We start from the raw sequence: 20245 nt of genomic DNA on the forward strand, positions 1-20245 counted from the left end.
TTTCTAAATAATGTCCAATCAATTTAATTGGCCACAGATGGACTCCAATCAGGTTGCAGAGATATCTCAAAGATGATCAAAGGAAATTGGACGCACCTGGCCTCAATTTGGAGTGTTAGAGCAAAGGGGTTGAATACTTATTGACTCGAGACATTTCATCTTTTCATTTTTAATTATTTTGTAAAAAAAAATCTTTTTAAAAGTTCCACTTTGACATTTGATATTAAATTGAAATTAAATTCAGGCTGTAACTATAACAGCACTCGGTAGAGCGCATACCTCCGCCAAGCTGAACAGTTAACCTTTTGTATCCCACTGATAGGCCGGATCTGGATTCGGACCTGAACCAAAATCTAATGGGCTTGTTACTGTCACCTTACCAACTCGTCCACCAAGTTTAATCATAACTCATCCATAACTTTTTAAAATATCATGTTATACGAGTATATCGCTTTTCAGCAAATCTCTCAATGGTGAAGAATCACTTCAAAAATTAAACAATTCTGATATCCGAATCCATATTCAGATCTTCACCAAAATCGAATAGATTCTTCCTTGTCACACACACAACCTGTCCACCAAGTTTCGTCCAAATCCGTCCATAACTTTTTTTTCACTGATATTGTGCTATGTATTGGTTTTAGCTTGATCTCCCAATGGTGGAAAATCACTTTAAAAATTCTCTGATCCGGATCCGGATTGGAATCTTCACCAAAATTGAATCAACTCTTCCTTGTCACATACGCAACCTCTCCATCAAGTTTCGGCCGAATCTGTCCACAACTCCTTGACATATCCTGCTATATATCGTTTTTAGCCTCGTCTCCCAATGGTGAAGAATCCCATAAAAATTCTACTAGCCAGATCCAGATCTGGATCTTCACCAAAATCTAACCATTTCTTCTTGTCACATACGCTACCTCACCACCAAATTTCGTCCGAATCCGTCCACAACTTTTTGAGATATCTTGTTCACAGACAGACCAACAGGCAGTACAAGGGTGAAAACATAACCTCCATCCACCTTCGGTGGCGGAGGTAATCAGCTCCCCAGTCGTGGCCAGTTATTCTGCGGACAAGGTTAACTCTAGCAGCTGTTTTCCCTCCTACCTTATCTGCATGCTGCCTGAAGGTCAAGGACCGATCCATTTGCACGCCAAGATAGGTAGGTAGGAGCATGCGTGACGGGAAGCCAGATGGTGTTTAGCTGGACTTCCAGCTGCCTGTCTGTGTTACTGTTCTGAAGGTGGAAAACAAAGTAGACTGACTTCTGGACCTTGATATGTAGGCACCATTGGTAGTAGTAGCAGTTCCTAGAAACAACGTCGTAGCTGAGAGTGTCCTCGACTTCCTCAATAGACTTCCTTGGATGCAGGATCGCAAGGTCATTGTCGTAGGTAAGTTTAGTATATGTTATCTCAGGGAGGTCTGAGAAGTACACGTTTAACAGCAGTGGCGCTAAGACTGAGCCTTGCGGAACTCCATTCTTGAGGCTGTAGGTTCTGCTGGTTTGTCTGTTAAGGTTGACTCTGAAGCAGGGGTTGGTGATCAAGACTTCGATACGGTGGACTCTGTGGTGGTCCTGTAGTATCTTGTGCAGGTTCAGCAGCAGACCACAGTGCCGGACTGTCTTATGCTGAAGACAAGTCAAAGAAGACAGCCACACATTTCTGGTTTGATTCAAAGGCAGTCTCAATAATGTCAGTTGCAGCTAGAATCTGATATTCAGGGCTACGATTCCTCCTTAAGCCTGCTTGTTGTGGTGGGAGTACGGAGTACTACCTCAATAAGTGGTTCTTTCCTGCTAAGGATGAGCCTGTCAAAATGTTTGCATTGGAAAGCCTGAAATGAGCAGAGGAGAGGGATCTTTAGGATTAGTAAACCTTTAATTGCCAACCATGGGTGATTTTAGTAATCCAAAGAGATGACACGTCTGGACTATACCATGATGACTTGGAACATCCTAAACCATCTCTGAGAAAGTAGTACTGGTCAGATTTGTCATGTAAGACTGAGCATTGTCAACTCATTGTTTACTACGGTGCACTTACATTTTTATTCTTCAGAGGCATTATGTTTTCAGGTTGTCCGTCCGGTTGTCCGTCCGTCCGTTCATCCGTCCACCGTGATGGGTTTTCGTTACCTCGATAACTTGAGAACGGCTGAAGGGATCTTAGTCAAACTTGTTACAAGTATGTATAATGAGGTAAAGATGAACTGATTAGATTTTGGGGTCAAGAGGTCAAAGGTCAAAGTCTGTAATAGGTCTATAACTTAAGAACGGCTAAAGTGATATAATTCAAATTTCGTACAATTATGTAGAATGATGTAAAGATTACCCGATTATATTTTGTGGTCAAAGGTCAAACGTCAAAGTCTGTAATAGGTCTATAACTTGAGAATGGCTGAAGTTATAAAATTCAAACTTTGTATAGGTATGTATAATGAAGTAAAGATTAACTGATTACATTTTGGGGGCACGAGGTCAAATGCCAAAGGTCAGAGGTCATGTTAGGTTTAAAAAAATCCTGTTACCACAATAACTTGTGAACCAGTGATGGGATTCTGACCAAATTTGGTACAATTATGTAGAATAATGTAAAGATGAACAGATTAGATTTTGGGGTCAAGAGGTCAAAGGTCAAAGTCTGTAATATGTCTATAACTTAAGAACGGCTAAAGTGATATAATTCAAATTTTGTACAATTTTGTAGAATGATGTAAAGATTACCTGATTATATTTTGGGGTCAAAGGTCAAATGTCAAAGTCTGTAATAGGTCTATAACTTGAGAATGGCTGAAGTTATCTAATTCAAACTTGGTATAGGTACACTACTGGTCAAAAGTTTTAGAACACCTCAATTTTTCCAGTTTTTATTGAAATTTATGCAGTTTAATGTCCAGTGAATAACTTTAAATGGTACAAAGGTAAGCAGTAAACTGCTCGAGGTAAAAAAAAAAAGTTTAGGTTAGCAAAAACGGGAAAATAATGTAAGTTGCACAGCTAAATTGTAAAAAAAGGCGTTCTTCAGGGAACAAGTAATGGGTTAACAACTTACAGCTGTTCTGCAGCAATGTAAGTAAATTAAGCCTTGAAAGTTGATGCAAACAATTCCTACAGGTGTCCCAACCTCTGCTAAATTACTTGATTACAAACCCCCTGTCTGTATAAAAGCAGCATTGGAACAGACTGTTATTACACCCTCTGAAGCATTATTTGGACAATATTGCACTGCAGGAAGTAGTATATTGGAAACTGGAGGAAACTCTGACAGGAAGAGGTCTGGCAGACCCAAAGCCACAACAGAATCAGAAGACAAGTTTCTGAGAGTCAACAGCTTGCGTGATAGGCGGCTCAAAGGACAACAGCTTCAAGCACAGCTTAGCACTGGTCGAAGTAAGCAAGTCTTAGTTTCAACTGTGAAGAGAAGACTTTGAGCTGCAGGTTTGACAGGCTGAGTGGCAGTAAGAAAGCCATTGCTAAAATGGCAAAATAAGAAAAAGAGGCTTGCCTGGGCCATGAAGCACCGCCAGTGGACTAATGAAGACTGGAAGAAGGTCTTATGGACCGATGAATCAAAATTTGAAATCTTTGGTTCATCACGCAGGGTTTTTGTATGCCGTCGAGTAGGCAAAAGGATGGTTCCTCAGTGTGTGACACTGTCAAACATGGAGGAGGAAGCGTGATGGTCTGGGGCTCTTTTGCTGGATCCAGAGTCGGTGACTTGCACAGAGTGACTGGCACCCTGAACTAAAAGGGCTACCACAGCATTTTGCAGCGCCATGCAATACCCTATGGTATACGCCTAGTTGGTCAGGGGTTCATCCTACAGCAAGATAATGACCCTAAACACACCTCCAGGCTATGCCAAAACTACCTTCGAGGAAAAGAACAAGACGGTAGGCTTCAAATCATGGAATGGCCAGCACAGTCTCCAGACTTAAACCCATCGAGCTGGTTTGGGATGAACTGGACAGAAGGGTGAAAGCAAAGCAACCTAAAGTGCAACACATTTGTGGGAACTTCTGCAACAGTGTTGGGAAGAACTTCCCAAACAATATTTGATTTCCATTGTAGAAAGAATGCCACGAGTGTGTTCGGCGGTTATATCTGCAAAAGGTGGCTACTTTGCTGAGTCAAAAATTTAAATTAAATTTTGTTAAACAAAATGATTCTATGATTTCTTTTTTAATCTCCAATTGTTTATTTGTTCTGTGCTTAATTTCAGAGTACATTGAGACATTAAACTGCTTAAATTTCAATAAAAACTGGAAAAATTGAGGTGTTCTAAAACTTTTGACCGGTAGTGTGTAAAGATTAAGTGATTAAATTAAGTAAAGATTAAGTGATTAGATTTTGGGGTCAAGAGGTCAAAGGTCAAAGTCTGTAATCGGTCTATAACTACAACAGCTGAAGTTATCCAATTCAAACTTGGTATTGAGGTCAAAGGCCAAAGGTCAGAGATCATGTCAGGTAAAATGTGATAACTTGTGAACAGCTGAAGGGATTTAAATTAAAACTTGGTACAGGTATGTATAATGATGTAAACATGAATTGATTAAATTTTGGGGTCAGGAGGTTAAAGGTCATGTCAGGTAAACATGTGATAAGTTGAGAACAGCTCAATGGATTTAAATCAAACTTGGTAGAAGTATTATAATGATGTAATAATGTGGACGGAGGGATATTGGTCGACGTCGTGACGTCGAAGAGTGTTGTTCTCGTAGTCTATGATTTTCAGATGTACATACATACGTATTCACACACATACAGCCTGTTGTGAAGGGCTTGGTGTGAATGTATTGGGGCTGGTGTGAAGGACAACGGAATCCAATGCGGAGTAGCCTACTGTCCGAGGAGGACGCCTTCACTCGCACGTGCAGGACATCCAGGAAGCTTGGTTTTGCTTTTGATCCTTCTTTGTATGTGAATGGTAAACTGTTCCCAACAACAGGTGGTCCAAGCAGTTTGCCTGAAAGTTTGGGCCACCAACACATCATTCAAGATCCGAGGTCATTAAAACAAGATCCAAGGTCTTGTTTTAATAACAAAGACTTCTCCTGAATGTAACATGAAATTTCACAAAATGTTTATCAAAAAAATGAATCAAGAAAAGTTATCCTCTCTTCCTCCCCTCCTTATCACCTCCCACCACCCCCCGAAAAAAAGACAATGATGTGTTAAACAACTGAATGCAGAATGGAATGCAATGGAGTGTAAGAATGAACCCAAAAATTGAAGAATGCATTGGAATGGAAGAGTTAACAAGCCTTGCCTATTCATACTCTCCAATAGAAACAAAATGCTTAATATGAATAGTTATTGGTAAGTTTTATGGACTGTTCATTCATTCTTGTGTAGGTAACATTTAGCTGCTGGATGCATCATGCTGGAGGAGGAATGGGGGTATAACTCTTTATGTACAAGTATCGAGGCTTATGGAAGCGTGGAATCTTCTTCTTGTGTATGGCCAATATGGGATGCGATAAAGTTGAATAGCTAGGTTGTGCAGCCATGGAAGGATTGCTGTGCAGAGTAGAATGACAGATGGCAAAGGGGGCAACAGATACAAAGTAGGCCGAGAAGAAGCACAAGTTCAATGAGATGCACCCAAACATGAGCGAAGGAGTTGGAAGTAAAAGGGTAGAAAGTTTCAGTGGGTATTGTAAAACCCAGAAGTAGGAAATAGAGACAACAATGTTGCGGTGGGGAGAAAATTTAAGTCCTGGAAGAAAAAGTATGAGAAAGATTCGGGAACACGATTTCCCATACAATATATGAGCTGGGAGAATGAATGAAGGTGAACATTAAGTTGACTGGGGAAAGGTAACAAGGTAAAGGTTTTCGTTAGAATGTATATGAACTGGAGGGGCAAGGGTTGAACAGAGAGGTGAGAGAGCAGGAAGAGCATCGTCACGATAAAACTGGTAAAAGACTGCAAGGCCACCAGCGTACCTGCGGTGAGTAAGAATCAGTACCTGAGACTACCTCCTGTTATGAGATGCCAATGACATGGAGGGCCTTACACATCACTACCCCCAACTTGATGGAGGGATAGGTTACCGTGAAATTAATCTACTTTGGTCTCTCTCACCTGTAGGGCAGGAAGGTCCAGGTGGTGGTACAGCAAGCTGTCGTCTCGCCGCGCCGACTCTGGAACCATTATAGCGGCCAACAGGGACTCAAAAGCAATTACAGCACCCATAGCATGTAATGCCTCACGTTTCGGAGCTCCCAACAGCACTGCGATATTGACCATGTAAGTCAGATATGCTGATAGTACCTGCACACATATGAACATGGATCACCAGGCAGGACTCAATTTGGGTAACATCATTTCAAATCCCTCTCACCTGCCTTTATGCTATTGTATCCCTTGGCAAAGTTTGTCCATTCATCTGAGAAGCGTGACTATCATGAACGACATAATAAGCAGCAAAAAGCAGTGACACACATGCAATCGGTAGAGTTTAATAAAGATATGGACCACAGGTCTTATGGTCACCAATGGTAAGTATGTTGACATGACAGTCTTTTGCTTACCTTATCGTTGCTCGTCTTGTTGAGGTAGTAATTACGTGATGGCAAACCCAACCCTGACTGGTCCACCTTATAAAGGAGGGGAAAAAGAAATAAATAAAAATAAAGATTTTTGTTATTTCGAAATATTGGGACAAAAATAATAGGCAAACCTTAACAAAGTCTTCCGCCTAAGTTACACTACAGTACAGGAAGCGTTTCCAATTATGAAGGTGTTTGAAATAACGAAGAAAGTACAATGGTATTTACAAAGGAGACACACGAAAAATGGATGGGAAAACGCAGGTGTATGTTACGACGCAATTGTAACGATGTCCCACATGATCATTTGCCATTGTTCACCTGCACGACATTGTTGTTTGAATGCTTGGGGTCTGAACCCACGTAGACAGAGAAAAACGGTGTGGCTTTGTAAAGGCCCATGACCACCTCGAGCATCTCCTGGACAGTACAGTTTCCACCTCCTGCAAAGCTCCAACCACCAAGCTGGCTCGTGGTTTGTAAAACAAAACAAAAACAATGTTATAATAAGCTGCACAAGCAACAGACACCAGCCTCGTGACACCAAAACCCCAATTATTCACAGTACTCCATCAATTTTGAATAGCACGTCATTGTCTACGTCACGTTTTGAATAGCACTTCTCCTTCTCCTTCCTTTCTGTTTGGTTATTTAACTTATGTATTTTTGTCTTTTTTGTCTTTGTTTTACGTACTATGTCAAAGCGTCTTTGGGTTTCTTGAAAAGCGCTATACAAAATAAATGTATTAATATTATTATTATTATTATTGTGATGAAAAATGCCACAAAACTGCTATTTTCAGAAAGGGTCAATTCAACAATTGATTTAATTCAGCGTAGACCAGAGGTTATTCATTTATTTATTTATTTAACAAGATTTGCACACCATCAATTTACAATATACCCCAGCATGAATATCTTCCCTTTATCCCTGAGTTTTGTATCCCTTTTTGCTCATGGATGGTAGAGTACGTTGGCATCAGGAGTGGGATTCTCACTTTGTGTATTAGGCGCTGCAATGGAGCCTTTCCAAGGTCTTCAATCACAGATTCATTCATGCATGCGTGGTAGTAGCGAATGGCTTTCTCCTTGGCGTCGCTGATTCGCCCATTTCTGTGTAAACTGAGCACCTTGGCATTACGCTCTGAAACAAAGTGAAGAATCGTGCATATTCTCACTCAAGGGACCTCAAATAAAAGAAAATCACTCTTGGGACGATTACACTCGTAATCATCAATCATTGGAAAACTATGGGGATCAAATTCGAGAGTTCATAGAACACCTTACCCTGAGCAGTGTTCATGTAAATAATTCAATTTAAATAATACAATCATTTTAAAGATTGGATTAAAACAGAATTCCAGACATTCCGGAAGTTCGAATTCAGAGCCAAAGTACTGTTAAACTACAGGTTTGTTTTCCGATTTGTGTTCAATATATAACATTCAATTGAAATAAAACTGTTCTTCGATCATAAACTGACGTTTGTAGACGATGGGCGGACAGACAGACAGAACTGAATAACTCTGCTTTTCGCTTCGCGTGCGCAAGGTAATTACTGGGTGATACGTAATTACCGGCCGGTGATAGATACAGCCAACTGAAGACCGTTTCTAAATCCAACCTGATATGGACAAGACAGGTAAAGTGTCAACGTGTTGTTCATCTATCTATATATATAAAGTAGAGTTGGCCTCTGTGTCTGTATCCTGATCTATCTATGATCTCTAAGATCTCGAGAACCCGTGGACGGATTTGCGAGCGGAAAGTACTGTTCGACTCGGGATGGTCCCAGGAATGTCACGGAGACATAAACATTTAAAAAATTTCGGGTTTTAAAATTAGCGTATTATTAGCACTAGCAGAAGAGAGAGGGATTCGAAGGGAGGGAGCGCAGCGCTTCTAGCGCTTCTGACTACAGCACACCTTAAAATTAAAAAAACTTCGGGTTTTAAAATTAGTGTGTTACGCGTAATTAGCGCTAGCAGAAGAGGGAGGGAATCTAAGGGAGGGAGCGCAGTGCTCCCTCCAGCGCTTCTGTTAGCGTAATTAGCGTATTTCGGAACGTTAATTTTTCAACTTCATTATTCGGAATCAGTACGTCCCAGAGAACCTTCGTAACGTTAATTTTTCAACTTCATCCGATTGACATGGGACCAACGGCATGTGACAAAGAGTGAAACATACAGGCTACATTTATTTGACGACAATGAGTTCCGACTTCCGACCTCGGTGGGATGACAGTCTATATATATAAAGTAGAGTTGGCCTCTGTGTCTGTATCCTGATCTATCTATGATCTCTAAGATCTCGAGAACCCGTGGACGGATTTGCGAGCGGAAAGTACTGTTCGACTCGGGATGGTCCCAGGAATGTCACGGAGACATAAACATTTAAAAAATTTCGGGTTTTAAAATTAGCGTATTATTAGCACTAGCAGAAGAGAGAGGGATTCGAAGGGAGGGAGCGCAGCGCTTCTAGCGCTTCTGACTACAGCACACCTTAAAATTAAAAAAACTTCGGGTTTTAAAATTAGTGTGTTACGCGTAATTAGCGCTAGCAGAAGAGGGAGGGAATCTAAGGGAGGGAGCGCAGTGCTCCCTCCAGCGCTTCTGTTAGCGTAATTAGCGTATTTCGGAACGTTAATTTTTCAACTTCATTATTCGGAATCAGTACGTCCCAGAGAACCTTCGTAACGTTAATTTTTCAACTTCATCCGATTGACATGGGACCAACGGCATGTGACAAAGAGTGAAACATACAGGCTACATTTATTTGACGACAATGAGTTCCGACTTCCGACCTCGGTGGGATGACAGGCTGAGTCAACCCCCCTGGTGTGAAGGGGGAGGAGGAGGGGAGGGGGAAGAGAAGGGGAGGGGAACGAGGGGGAAGGGGATGGGAGGGGGGGAGGGGGAGGGGGAAGGGGGAGGGGGAGGGGGAAGGGGGAGGGGAGGGGGGGGAGGGGGAAAGGGGGGGGAGGGGGAGGGGAGGGGCCCTTCTTCCCCTGGGCACCCCCGCACCCTTCCCTCCCCCCTTCCCCTCCCCCCCTCCCCCCCTTCCCCCTCCCCCCCATTCCCCTCCCCTCCTCTTCCCCCTCCCCTCCTCCTCCCCCGCTTCCCCCTCCCCCCCGTTCCCCTCCCCTCCTCTTCCCCCTCCCCTCCTCCTCCCACTCCCGTGCAAAGCCGGGTACCTCTGCTAGTAAGTTCATAAACATGATTTATGAAACCCAAAATTAAATATAATTAAAGCACCCAGAGATATGCAGTACTCCAAAACGTTTCCTGGTGGAGTCATCTTGGAGACTCACAACAATGATGGTTAAAACAGCAACACATCAAGTGCTTTTCATACAAACAAACGTATCATGGAGAAATGCACAAGCAATAAACAAGAAAGAGCAATCAGAGATTGCAGACCCTCGCCAGGACGTGTTTTTAGTGGTTTTTAAGGCTTTTGTGTTAAAGCAATTATGGCAGCCGAACCATGTGACCAATGACATCCTTATTTTTTTTTTCTCCGCCAATTTATCCCTAGATGATGCTCAAGAAATGTATCTTGATTGGATGAAGTTTTGTATTTGTCGAATTATGATGTCATAATGGAGGCACCTATGACATCATCATCAACATATGTTATTCCCCATGGAGAGTTCTTTACAATGAGCCATGTCTCAATTCTATGCAGCACTTTCGGAGATAGAGGTGCAAAGCTTTTCGGGTTTTCCAAGATGGCGCCCTAACCACGTGACCTATGATGTCATCATTATCATTTTTAAAATTCTACACAGGAGGAGGTGCACCTATGGTGAAAATTTCCTGTCAATCTGACCAATGGTTGCAAAGAAAATCATATTTATTCTGTGCGAACAAACAAACAAACAAACAAGTAGACGTCATGCAGAGCACGATACTTGCAAAATCCAACCCCCCCCCCCCCCCCCCACAGAAAAAAGGTTGCAATTGATCCAGCAAATTGTCCATTTCATCAAGATCAAAATTGATGGTCTTGATGAAAGCTTGGGTCAATAGGATGAAAAGTGCTGATTTTTCGATGAAAATTGATGATTTTAGAAGTTTGACCTAGAGTTGACCTTTGACATTTTGACCTCAAAAATAGTTGGTTTCCCAATTCAGTGAGGCAATATGCAAATAGCATTCTATTTTCAAGTCAATCGGATGAAAATTGACGGTTTTTTCAGATGAAAATGGATGATTTTGAAAGTTTGACCTTGAGTTAACCTTTGACCTTTTGACCTCAAAAATAGTTGGTTTCCCAATTTAGTGACTCAATATACAAATGCTGTTCAACTTTCAAGTCAATCGGATTTAAAAATGATGATTTTAGAAATTTGACCTCCAGATGACCTTTGACCTCAAAATCAAAAGGCTTCTCAATTGTGACAACTTCTACAACTTGATGAAGTTTCATGAAGATCGGTTGAAAATTGTGACCAGTAGGCGACTGAATTCATTCATTCATTTTTCACTCCATTAAGACAGCCAAGATGCATAAAGTGAGTGCATTTAGTTCCAACACTCGGAAGGGAGGAAAATTCGAACCAAACTGGAGCAAAAAAGTTTTGACCTGGTTGGGTTTGTGAAAGTTAGCGCTCTTCGGCCATGATTGAACTTCACATACACTGGATCATAAGGCAGCAGTTAAATCATTTGTGTGAAAGGGGGATGATCATTTGGGTTACTTTTGTGAACATTGAAAACTGTGAAGTATATCACCAAGGTCGGCGCCTGGATGGCCTCGACTCCAGTGGAACGCACACTCCCCTCTAAGCTGTCTAGCCTGGGTTTGAATCCTGACCCAGCTATAAACTGTCATCCGGGTGTTTCACAGGCAGGGTGATTCATCATTGTGTGTGCCATCCCTCGGATGAATGTTAAACAGGTGTCCCATCTGCCAGCATTTGTTGGTGGACGTTAAGGATCCCACGGTGTCCTTCACGAGGAGTAGGTGAGCTATCACCGGCACCATGAACAAATTACAAATTACTGCCCTAACCAGCAGAGGGCATTGTATCAACGGCACATTCTTCTGATGGATGAAGAAGAATCACTAAGGTGATGTACGTATATTGAGAAAAGAGCACGACCCAGATGCGAGCCCTGAGGAACACCAATAGGCTTCGTTAGTTGAAATACAGCATGTGACTGCAGGTTCGCATCAGTTCTTGTCGGGGTGCGGCAATGCTGCTGGTTCAGTGCCCCTTGTAGGTTAGAGAAGGAATTTGTCATTTGTTCCAAGTGCCACCAATAACTCGTCTACTCTTAGTGAAGGACACCATGGGATCTTTCACATCCACCAACTAATGCGAGCAGACAGGACACCTAGTTTAACATCCATCTGAGGGATGATGAATCGCCCTGCCTGCGGAACACCGGGCTAAGAGTTTATAGCTGGGTCGACATGCTAACCCAGGTTAGACAGCTCAAAGGTGAGTGTGTGTACCTTTGAGATATCCTGTCGGTCCCACCAACAGGTAAAGGCAGCGATTTGAAGTAAAGTTCATTGAAGGACATAATTTCTGCACAAAATGGTTCTCCCCACACATTCCCAAATAAGTAAGAGTAGACGTTCACAACCTAGTAGAGGGAATTAAGTTACCTAAAAGAGGTGGAGAAAAAAAAAATAGGGGACAGCAGGGTCTTTCCCATCATTAATAACTGCTACCGGTGGATGATAAGTGCAACCCGACCTTAAAATTCAGTTTCTCTTGCTTTTATGAGCTTATGTATTTGGCGAGAAAGTCTCCGCTAAACTCAGTCTAAATTCTGAGCGTGCAAGCATCTGATCCACAGGAAGGTGGAAAATCACCATTTTTCAGATGCCAAGATTCCAATGACCAGTTTGATGGACATCAAGAAACTCAATGAATGGAGATAAAAGTTTAAACAATAAAAATATAAACACAAAACACACACATAGTCGTTACTTCATCAGTTTATTATTTTTTCCCAAAGGCAAGGTATAATCACTTTTATTTTCTTATTTAACTTGTTAAAAACAGTCAGCTGTGCACACTATTTAGGGCACAAACCTAAACCGCCACATTCGGGAGAGAACACTGACAAGTGTTTAAATAAGAGCTGAACCACGTAAGAGTTGGTCATGAGAAAACAAAGAAAGATTTTTTTAAATAGCGTTGTATCGATATTTCGCCGCGAGGCCCATTTCACACTTTCGACAAGAAAGGAGGAAAAATATATTATTGTGAGAGACTCCAAATATATATATTCTTACACACATATCTACACATATCACACATCTTACACACATTTCACTATACATACTTGACTGATTTGCATGCCTGCTGTTTTTGTAGACTCAGAGAAGACCTTTGTTGGTCGAAAGCTTGTCGAATTAAAGATCGAAGTCCTGAAGCTACGTCCGCGTCTGATTTTATCTCCCGATTATATATATATATATATATATATATATATTTTCAAAATTGCTGCTGTTACCCCCATTCTGAAAAAACCTGGACTAAACCCTGACACCCTAAATAACTTCAGACCCATCTCCAACCTACCCTTTCTGTCAAAGGTTTTGGAACGCGCTGTAGCCACTCAACTCAAGCATCACCTCTCTGCCAATAACCTGTATGAAACATTCCAATCCGGATTCCGGTCCAACCACAGTACTGAAACTGCTCTCCTCAAAATCACCAACGACCTTCTCCTCTCCTCTGATGCTGGCAACCTCAACATTCTCATCCTCCTCGACCTCAGCGCTGCCTTTGACACCATCGATCACACCATCCTCCTCACCCGACTTGAAACCACCTTTAACATTACCGGCACTGCCCTCTCTTGGATTAAATCATACCTCTCTGACAGACGTCAGTTCATCTCCATCAATAACTGCAAATCCCCCACTGCTCCCCTCCCCCAAGGTGTCCCCCAAGGTTCAGTTCTTGGCCCCCTCCTCTTTATCCTTTACCTGTCCCCCCTCGGTCACTTAATCCGCCGTCATGGTCTCCAATTCCACTGCTTCGCCGATGACATCCAGCTTTTCATCTCCACCAAGTCCATCTCCACCGCCACCCACTCTATCCTGACAAACTGCATCACTGAAATAAAATCCTGGCTTCAAATCAACTTCCTCAAACTTAACTGTGATAAATCTGAAATAATCATCATTGGCCCAAAAACGCTCACCAAGTCCACCCATAACTTTGCCCTCAACATCGACGGTTTCCCAGTGTCCACCTCCCCTCACATCCGGAATCTTGGCATCATCTTTGACCAAACCCTCTCCTTCGACAAATACACTAAACAGATCACAAAGACAGCCTTCTTCCACCTGAAAAACATCGCCCGTCTCCGTCCATCCCTCTCCTCTGTGGCTGCAGAAACCCTCATCCACGCCTTCATCACTTCCCGTCTGGACTACTGCAATAGCCTCCTTTATGGTTCACCCTCAACAATCACCAATAAACTCCAATACATTCAGAACTCCGCTGCCCGTCTACTCACCCATTCCCGGACCCGTGACCACATCACCCCCGTCCTTTACAAGCTTCACTGGCTCCCCATCTCCCAGAGAATCCAGTACAAAATCCTCCTCTTGACCTACAAAGCCCTCCATAACCTGGCCCCATCCTACCTGGCTGACCTCCTCTCCAGACACACTCCCACCCGCAACCTCCGCTCTGCTGGTACCAACCTCCTGACCCCCCCCATCCGGACCAAATTTAGATCCTGGGGGGACAGGGCCTTCTCCATCGCTGCTCCCACCCTCTGGAACTCGCTACCTCACACCATCAGAGACTCCTCCTCACTCACCACATTCAAAACATCACTCAAGACCCACCTGTTCAACACTGCATTCAACATTTAACCCACAGCATCTAACCCCTGACTATCTCCTCTCCTTCTCCCTCCTTTGTGCTTTGAATATTTCCCTATTGATTCTTCTTTTTTTGCAATTGTCTTTATGTTTTGCTATGCGTTATGTTTTGCACTCTGTCAAAGCGTCTTTGGGCTTCCTGAAAAGCGCTATATAAAATAAATGCATTATTATTATATATATATATATATATATATATATATATATATATATATATATATATATACGTATATATATATATATATATATATTGTTGCGGATATGGGATTTGCATCCATCCATATCCGCTTGTAAATATTCCCCTATTTCCTCAATACTTCCCAACTATCCCCAATCCCCCATTCCCTAGTCCCATTTTCTGTAAACAACACTCTGTAGACCCGACCTCCCCCTATTTCCCCCATTAAATGTCGTGCCCAGGTTCACCGCATCTCATGTAAGACAACTATAGGACATCTTGCTAGTTATTCTTAGTCTATGTCAGTTAAGGACTCGTTTCCATTAATTCTGACCCTTCGTTGCACCAGAATGTGATTGTATGGCACCGTTAGGAAGTTTAGGACCTCCCAATACCTCCCCGCAGCTCTTCCTCACGGTTCAGCAACAACAACAACAACAACAGCAACGGCAGCGGCGGGCGCGGGGAGTGCGCGTCCTCACTCCGGCTTGGTTGGTAGGGGGTGTTGGGAGGGCACCAGGCCTCCCCAACGAGCCGCCATCGAACATGTGCTCGACTGGGTTACCAAATAGGGGCTCCCTGTCAGCTCCTCGTCAAGGGCGGAGCCCGGTAACCCCCGCACCCAATGGAAGCGGCGGACCGGCCCCAGTGGGGCGGAGCCAACCAGCCGAGGGCGTGTCACTCCCCGCTGAGCATGCGCAGGGAGAGGGAGGTGACGTCAGATGCGCGCTGAGCTTGGAGCAAGCAAGACGTACCCTCCGAGCGCTGTGAGGCCTCCCCGCATCTTCTGGACTGGATCGTGCTTTATCCTGTCCCCAAGCCAAGGTGCACCTTGTGCCATCGAACTACCTGTCCCTCCCTGCCATCAATCCCTGTGTAAGTCAGCCTTGTTCCGTTTGTCTGTGGTCTGTCTGGGATAGATAAGATTGTATTTAAGTGCCCATCTCTTCTGTGTCTTTTACCTCACTGCCTTGTAATCTACCCCCTTTTCTCCACCACTGTAATTATACCCTCCTCCGGAGGTCTTGAGAACTGTACCCCTTGCGTCGTTTCCTCTTTCCCAGTCGTCGTGTCCTTTCTATCATTGATTTGGCATAGCGCGATTTGGTCAACGTCTGGGTGGAATCGGGGTCTAGTCGGGGAATAACTGTTCGGTCGCGGCAATACCACCGCTCGGTAAATAACATCTAAACCGCGTCCGTAACAATTGGTGTCGGGAGTGAGATACGGACCCGAAGCGCGCTTAACGCGCTCAAAATTACAAGTCACCGAAATTTGATTTTGTTTTACAAAAAAAACCCCGAATTTTGAAAGTCGCGCTATGGGAGATCAAGACGGCTGGGTTCCGGTAGAGGAGAGTGAGGCAGGGTCGATCCAGGACCAAATTGAGGGACATGAGGAGAGCGAAGCAGTGAGGGCGGCAGGTTCGCAAAATGGCGTCCTCGCGCACGAGGTTACAGGCGCGCAAAATGGCGCCTCGCACATGGCTACGGCGACCGCGCCCGCGACCGTCGCAGCGCCGCTGGTGGATTTGAACCTTTTTTTTATACAAATGAAGGCCCTTATGGACAAGAATAGTGAAGAAATGGAAAGCAGAATGATGGGGGTAATGGGGAACCGGATGGATGCTCAGAGTGAGCAAATGAGGGCTGATAGTGAGCGATTGGGGGGCAGAATGGGGGGCAAAATGGGAGAAATGGGGGAACGGCTAGAAGCTAAATTAGAGGGGTTAGACAATGGGATAGAAGGGGTGAAACATGGGTTAACGGGGGTAGAAAACAGAATGGCCGCTCAAGAGAATCAAATGGAAGGGATGAAAAAGGGGTTAGAGGGGTTAGAAAACAGTATGGAAGGCAAATTGAGGGACATGAGGGACCAAGCGGAAAGGGAAGTTAAAAAAATGGGGCAGCAGATAGAGGGGGTCAGAATGGGGGTAGAAACTAAATTGGATGCTCACAGGGAGGAAATGGAGCAGATGAGGGTGGCATCTGGGCAGGAGATGCAAGTGATGGGAGAGGAGATCAGAAGAGGTGTGAGTGAGGAGGTTGGAGGAGTGCGCGAGGAGGTGAGGCACTGTGAGGAGCGCATGGAGAAGGAGGTGAGAAAGGGGACTGTAAAATTGCAAGGTGGTATAGAGGAGTTGACGCTGGGAGTAGAACAACTGACAGTGGGACAAAAGGAGTTGGGGGACCAGGTAAAGAAGAACACAGCGGTAATAGAGGGTTTAAAATCGACACAGAAGGAGATGAAAAAGGACGTAGGGGTAATTAAAAAAGAGTGTCAGACGGTACATGAGGACCTGACGAGGAAAATGAACAAGGTGGTAGAGGTGATGGAGGTTAAAGAGCGGGAGGTGCGGGAGCACATAGAAAAAAATAAGGTGGAGTTAGAGGAAGAACTTAAGGGGGCGCACGAGGAGATAAAAGAGGTGAAGCAGAAATTAGAAGAAGTGGAAGAAGGGGTGAGCGAAATTAAGAAGCGACGGAGAGGGGATAAGGAAGAGATCAAAGAGGAAGTAAAAGAATTGGTCCAAAGTCCGTGTTCGGATCGTGATGATGTGCTCATTAACCGGATGAGGGATTCGCAGGTGATGGAGGAGAAGCGAAGAGAAAGAGGACCCGGTGTAAGTGGTGACCAATATGGTCGTGCGTATGATGCGCCAGGTGATTTAATAAGCTTGGGGGTCGAGATGGACCCGGGTGTTCGTGAGAGGCCGTTGGTGAAGTGTGCGACAGGTCTGGTGTGCGAAAAAGGAGGTGTGCGAGAAAGTCCGACTCTGGGGTGTGTGAGGAAAAAGTGCGTGCAAAGGAGTGAGGGTGCTGTCGAGAGTGAGTCGGTCGTAGCGCGTGTGCGAGGGAGCACATGGAAGCGCGTAGTGAGGAGTGTTACGGAGGGTGTAAAGGGAGAATGCACGCCTGTGGTGAGTGTTACAGAGGATGTAACGGGAGAGGGTGCGCGAGAAAGGTGTGTAACGGACGGGTGCATGAGGAAAGAGTGCGCTGTCAAAAGTAAGAAAGAGTGTACACCTGTGGTGAGTGTTACAGAGGGTGTAACGGGAGAGTGTGCGCGAGAAAGGTGTGTAACCAGACGGGTGCATGAGGAAAGAGTGCGCTGTCAAGAGTGGAGGTGAGAGTAGTAAGAGTGACACGGAGCGAGAGTTGGTTGTGACAGGTGAGAAAGGAAGCACACCTGGCATGGTAGAGCGTGTGTAGGAATGCACGCTGGAATTGGTAGTGAGGCACGTGGTTGGGTGTGCGAGTGAGAGCACACCTGTGATCGTCACAGAGGTGACCGAGGAGGGGGCGCGAAGAGGTGTGTTGGTGAGGTGTGCGAGCGACGAATGTGTGCCAAGGTGTTCGGTGGTCAGGTGTGTGACCAAGTCTGTGAGTGGAATGAGTGTACCTGGGTGTGTAAGAGAAGGTGCAATGACCAAGAGCAGGGAAACGGCTGGATGTATGAGCAAGAAAGGGGTAGCGTATGCGTGTAAGCATGCAGGTGAGGCATCGACGGTAACCGGGTTAGCGGTTAGAGCGACTTATAGCCGAATCGGGCCCTCGGTGCGTGCCGGGCTTCGCGTGCCGCGAGAACCAGCGGGGATCCGAGCCACGGCGGGTTCGAAAGGACCGCCGTACGCGATCCACGCTGGGACTCGCTTTGAACGGCCGCGTCCGTGCTCCACTAGGCGGAGCGGGCAGCCCGATAGGAAGGGTCGTCATGGCGACCACTTTTTGTTGAGGCATTCCGGCAGGTCGAGATCGGGCCATGGGATGGCTCCGTGCCGAGATGGTGCGTAGGACCTCGGCCCGGGTAAACCTCCTTCCCTGCACCGAATGCGGGACGTATCCAGCCGCTGGCACCAAACAACCCGCATTCATGGCTTGGCTGTACGAAGCCGAGCAGTAGAAGTGAATTGGCGCACCGAGAGGCATTAGTAAGTAGACTGTAATGACGAGGATAGTGTTTTGGCCCCGAAATTAGAAAAACAAAATTTGATGATTGGCAAAGGATTGGCAGTAATGATTGGCAGATGATGGGTAGTGATTGGCAAATTTTTGATTTGTTGAAATTTGATGTGCAAAATTGGTAGTGGGAGATGCCCGATGTGGTGGGATGGCAACTCTGTCATCCCTCACAAACTGGGGGCAAATGCGCTATAGATTATGGGGTGTATGGCAGTGAAAACTAGCCCGGGTGGTTTAGGATATTGTGTGTAGGGATCTAGCGAAGATGACATTAGGTAACGTTAAGGTTTAGATAGTGACTGATACCTTTAGTGGGGACGCAGGTAGTTTAGTGTGTTTGATAATGACGTGGGAGCGCTGAGTGTAAGGGAAGACGGAGAAGCGCAAGTTTCAGAGGGGAGTAGTTAGATGAGATGATGCTGTATGAGAACTGGACAGGTGTGTGGAGCAGTGTATGAGTAGGGAGTGTTGTGGATCAGCGCGAATGCGCTTGGGGGAGAGAAGGGTGCAGCCGGCACCAAGTATGAGAGCACAGGTGTGCAAGTACAGGTGTGTGAAATATATGGAGCAGAGGATGAGTGGTGTGGAGAGAGTTGGAGTAAGTGGTACGGAGTGGTGTGCATGGTGCGAAGGTGTGGATGGGGGAAGAGTGGACCCCCTTTTCACGAGTACCCGGGGAGGGTAGTTTAAAGAATAGTTAGAAGGTATAGGTAAATTGTGGTTGGATATTGGCATTTGTGGTGCGGTTGCAGAATGGTATTGTGGATGGGTGCATTGGTGTGGTGAAATTGGCTGGTCGTGTGGCCTGTTAGTATGAGTGTGAATGGTTGGGCACTCCGCCACTGTTAGATGTCGGCCAGGTGAGGCCGCAGGTGGGCTCTGGGAGCCGTTAGTGTCAGTGGGTGCCTGAGGATCCCGGGTGTGGATCGGGCAGCCCGTGCCAGAGAGGGCACTGAGGGGGTGAGAGTGCGAGAGGGCCTTCCCCAGTTAGTTAGGTTAGGGTGAGGAGCAGGTGAGCTCGGTAGGCAACAACAGTGGTGGAGGTGTGCAGGTGGGCGGACCAGCTGGGAGCGTCACACGACCCAGCCACCGAAATTGTGCGGGGGCACCGAGTGTTGAATCGGGGAGTGAGACCCAAATTGATGGTGTGCACCACAGATGGTCAATGGGATTTTGGTTCTTCGAACCACATAGAGTAATGAGGGCCAATGGTTTGGCAGGAGAAAGACCCCGGGTAATGTAAAGTTGTTAAAGTCATTTAGGAAATAGTTAGGATTGATGAACCTGTCGCACCATACGCAGCCACTTACCTGAGGTGATGCTGATGACTCTACACCTGTGTTTTCTTTGTTTTGTGTTGCAGGAAAGGAGAATTGCTGTTTGGATTTGTGAGACGCATCACGACGTGGATAAGTCATTGGGGTGATTCCATCTCTCCCTCCTTAGGAGGGACGGATGATGAATTGGTGATGGCAGATTTTGATGTTGAGTTGGAGATGGCAGATTTTGATGAGAGTTGGAAATGGCAAATTTGATTGGTTAGGAGGGAGAGAAGACGAATTTGGTTTATGGGAGGAACGGGGAAGACAGTAGGGATGTTGTTGATGTGTAAAGTAGATGTTTATGGGTAGTGTTGTGTTTTGTGGATACAGTAAGGGGTAAGGGAGGGGCAATGTAGGT

At 45.1% G+C, this 20245-nt stretch overlaps 1 protein-coding gene across 1 annotated transcript in view; it reads right to left on the reverse strand.

Annotated features, from left to right (window-relative positions):
- Positions 1 to 20245, reverse strand: part of LOC137424530 (endothelin-converting enzyme 1) — an 88092-nt gene that overhangs the window by 41828 nt on the left and 26019 nt on the right. Inside the window, exons 4-7 of the mRNA XM_068112069.2 lie at positions 7561 to 7706; positions 6884 to 7027; positions 6545 to 6610; positions 6096 to 6284 (exon numbers count right to left, since the gene is read on the reverse strand). Coding sequence (XP_067968170.2) covers positions 6096 to 6284; positions 6545 to 6610; positions 6884 to 7027; positions 7561 to 7706 — 545 coding nt within the window. The remainder of the gene's footprint in view (positions 1 to 6095; positions 6285 to 6544; positions 6611 to 6883; positions 7028 to 7560; positions 7707 to 20245) is intronic.

The sequence above is a fragment of the Myxine glutinosa genome, chromosome 4, assembly GCF_964187855.1.
Source record: "Myxine glutinosa chromosome 4, kmMyxGlut1.1, whole genome shotgun sequence".
In the NCBI taxonomy this organism is placed as follows: Eukaryota; Metazoa; Chordata; class Myxini; order Myxiniformes; family Myxinidae; genus Myxine; species Myxine glutinosa.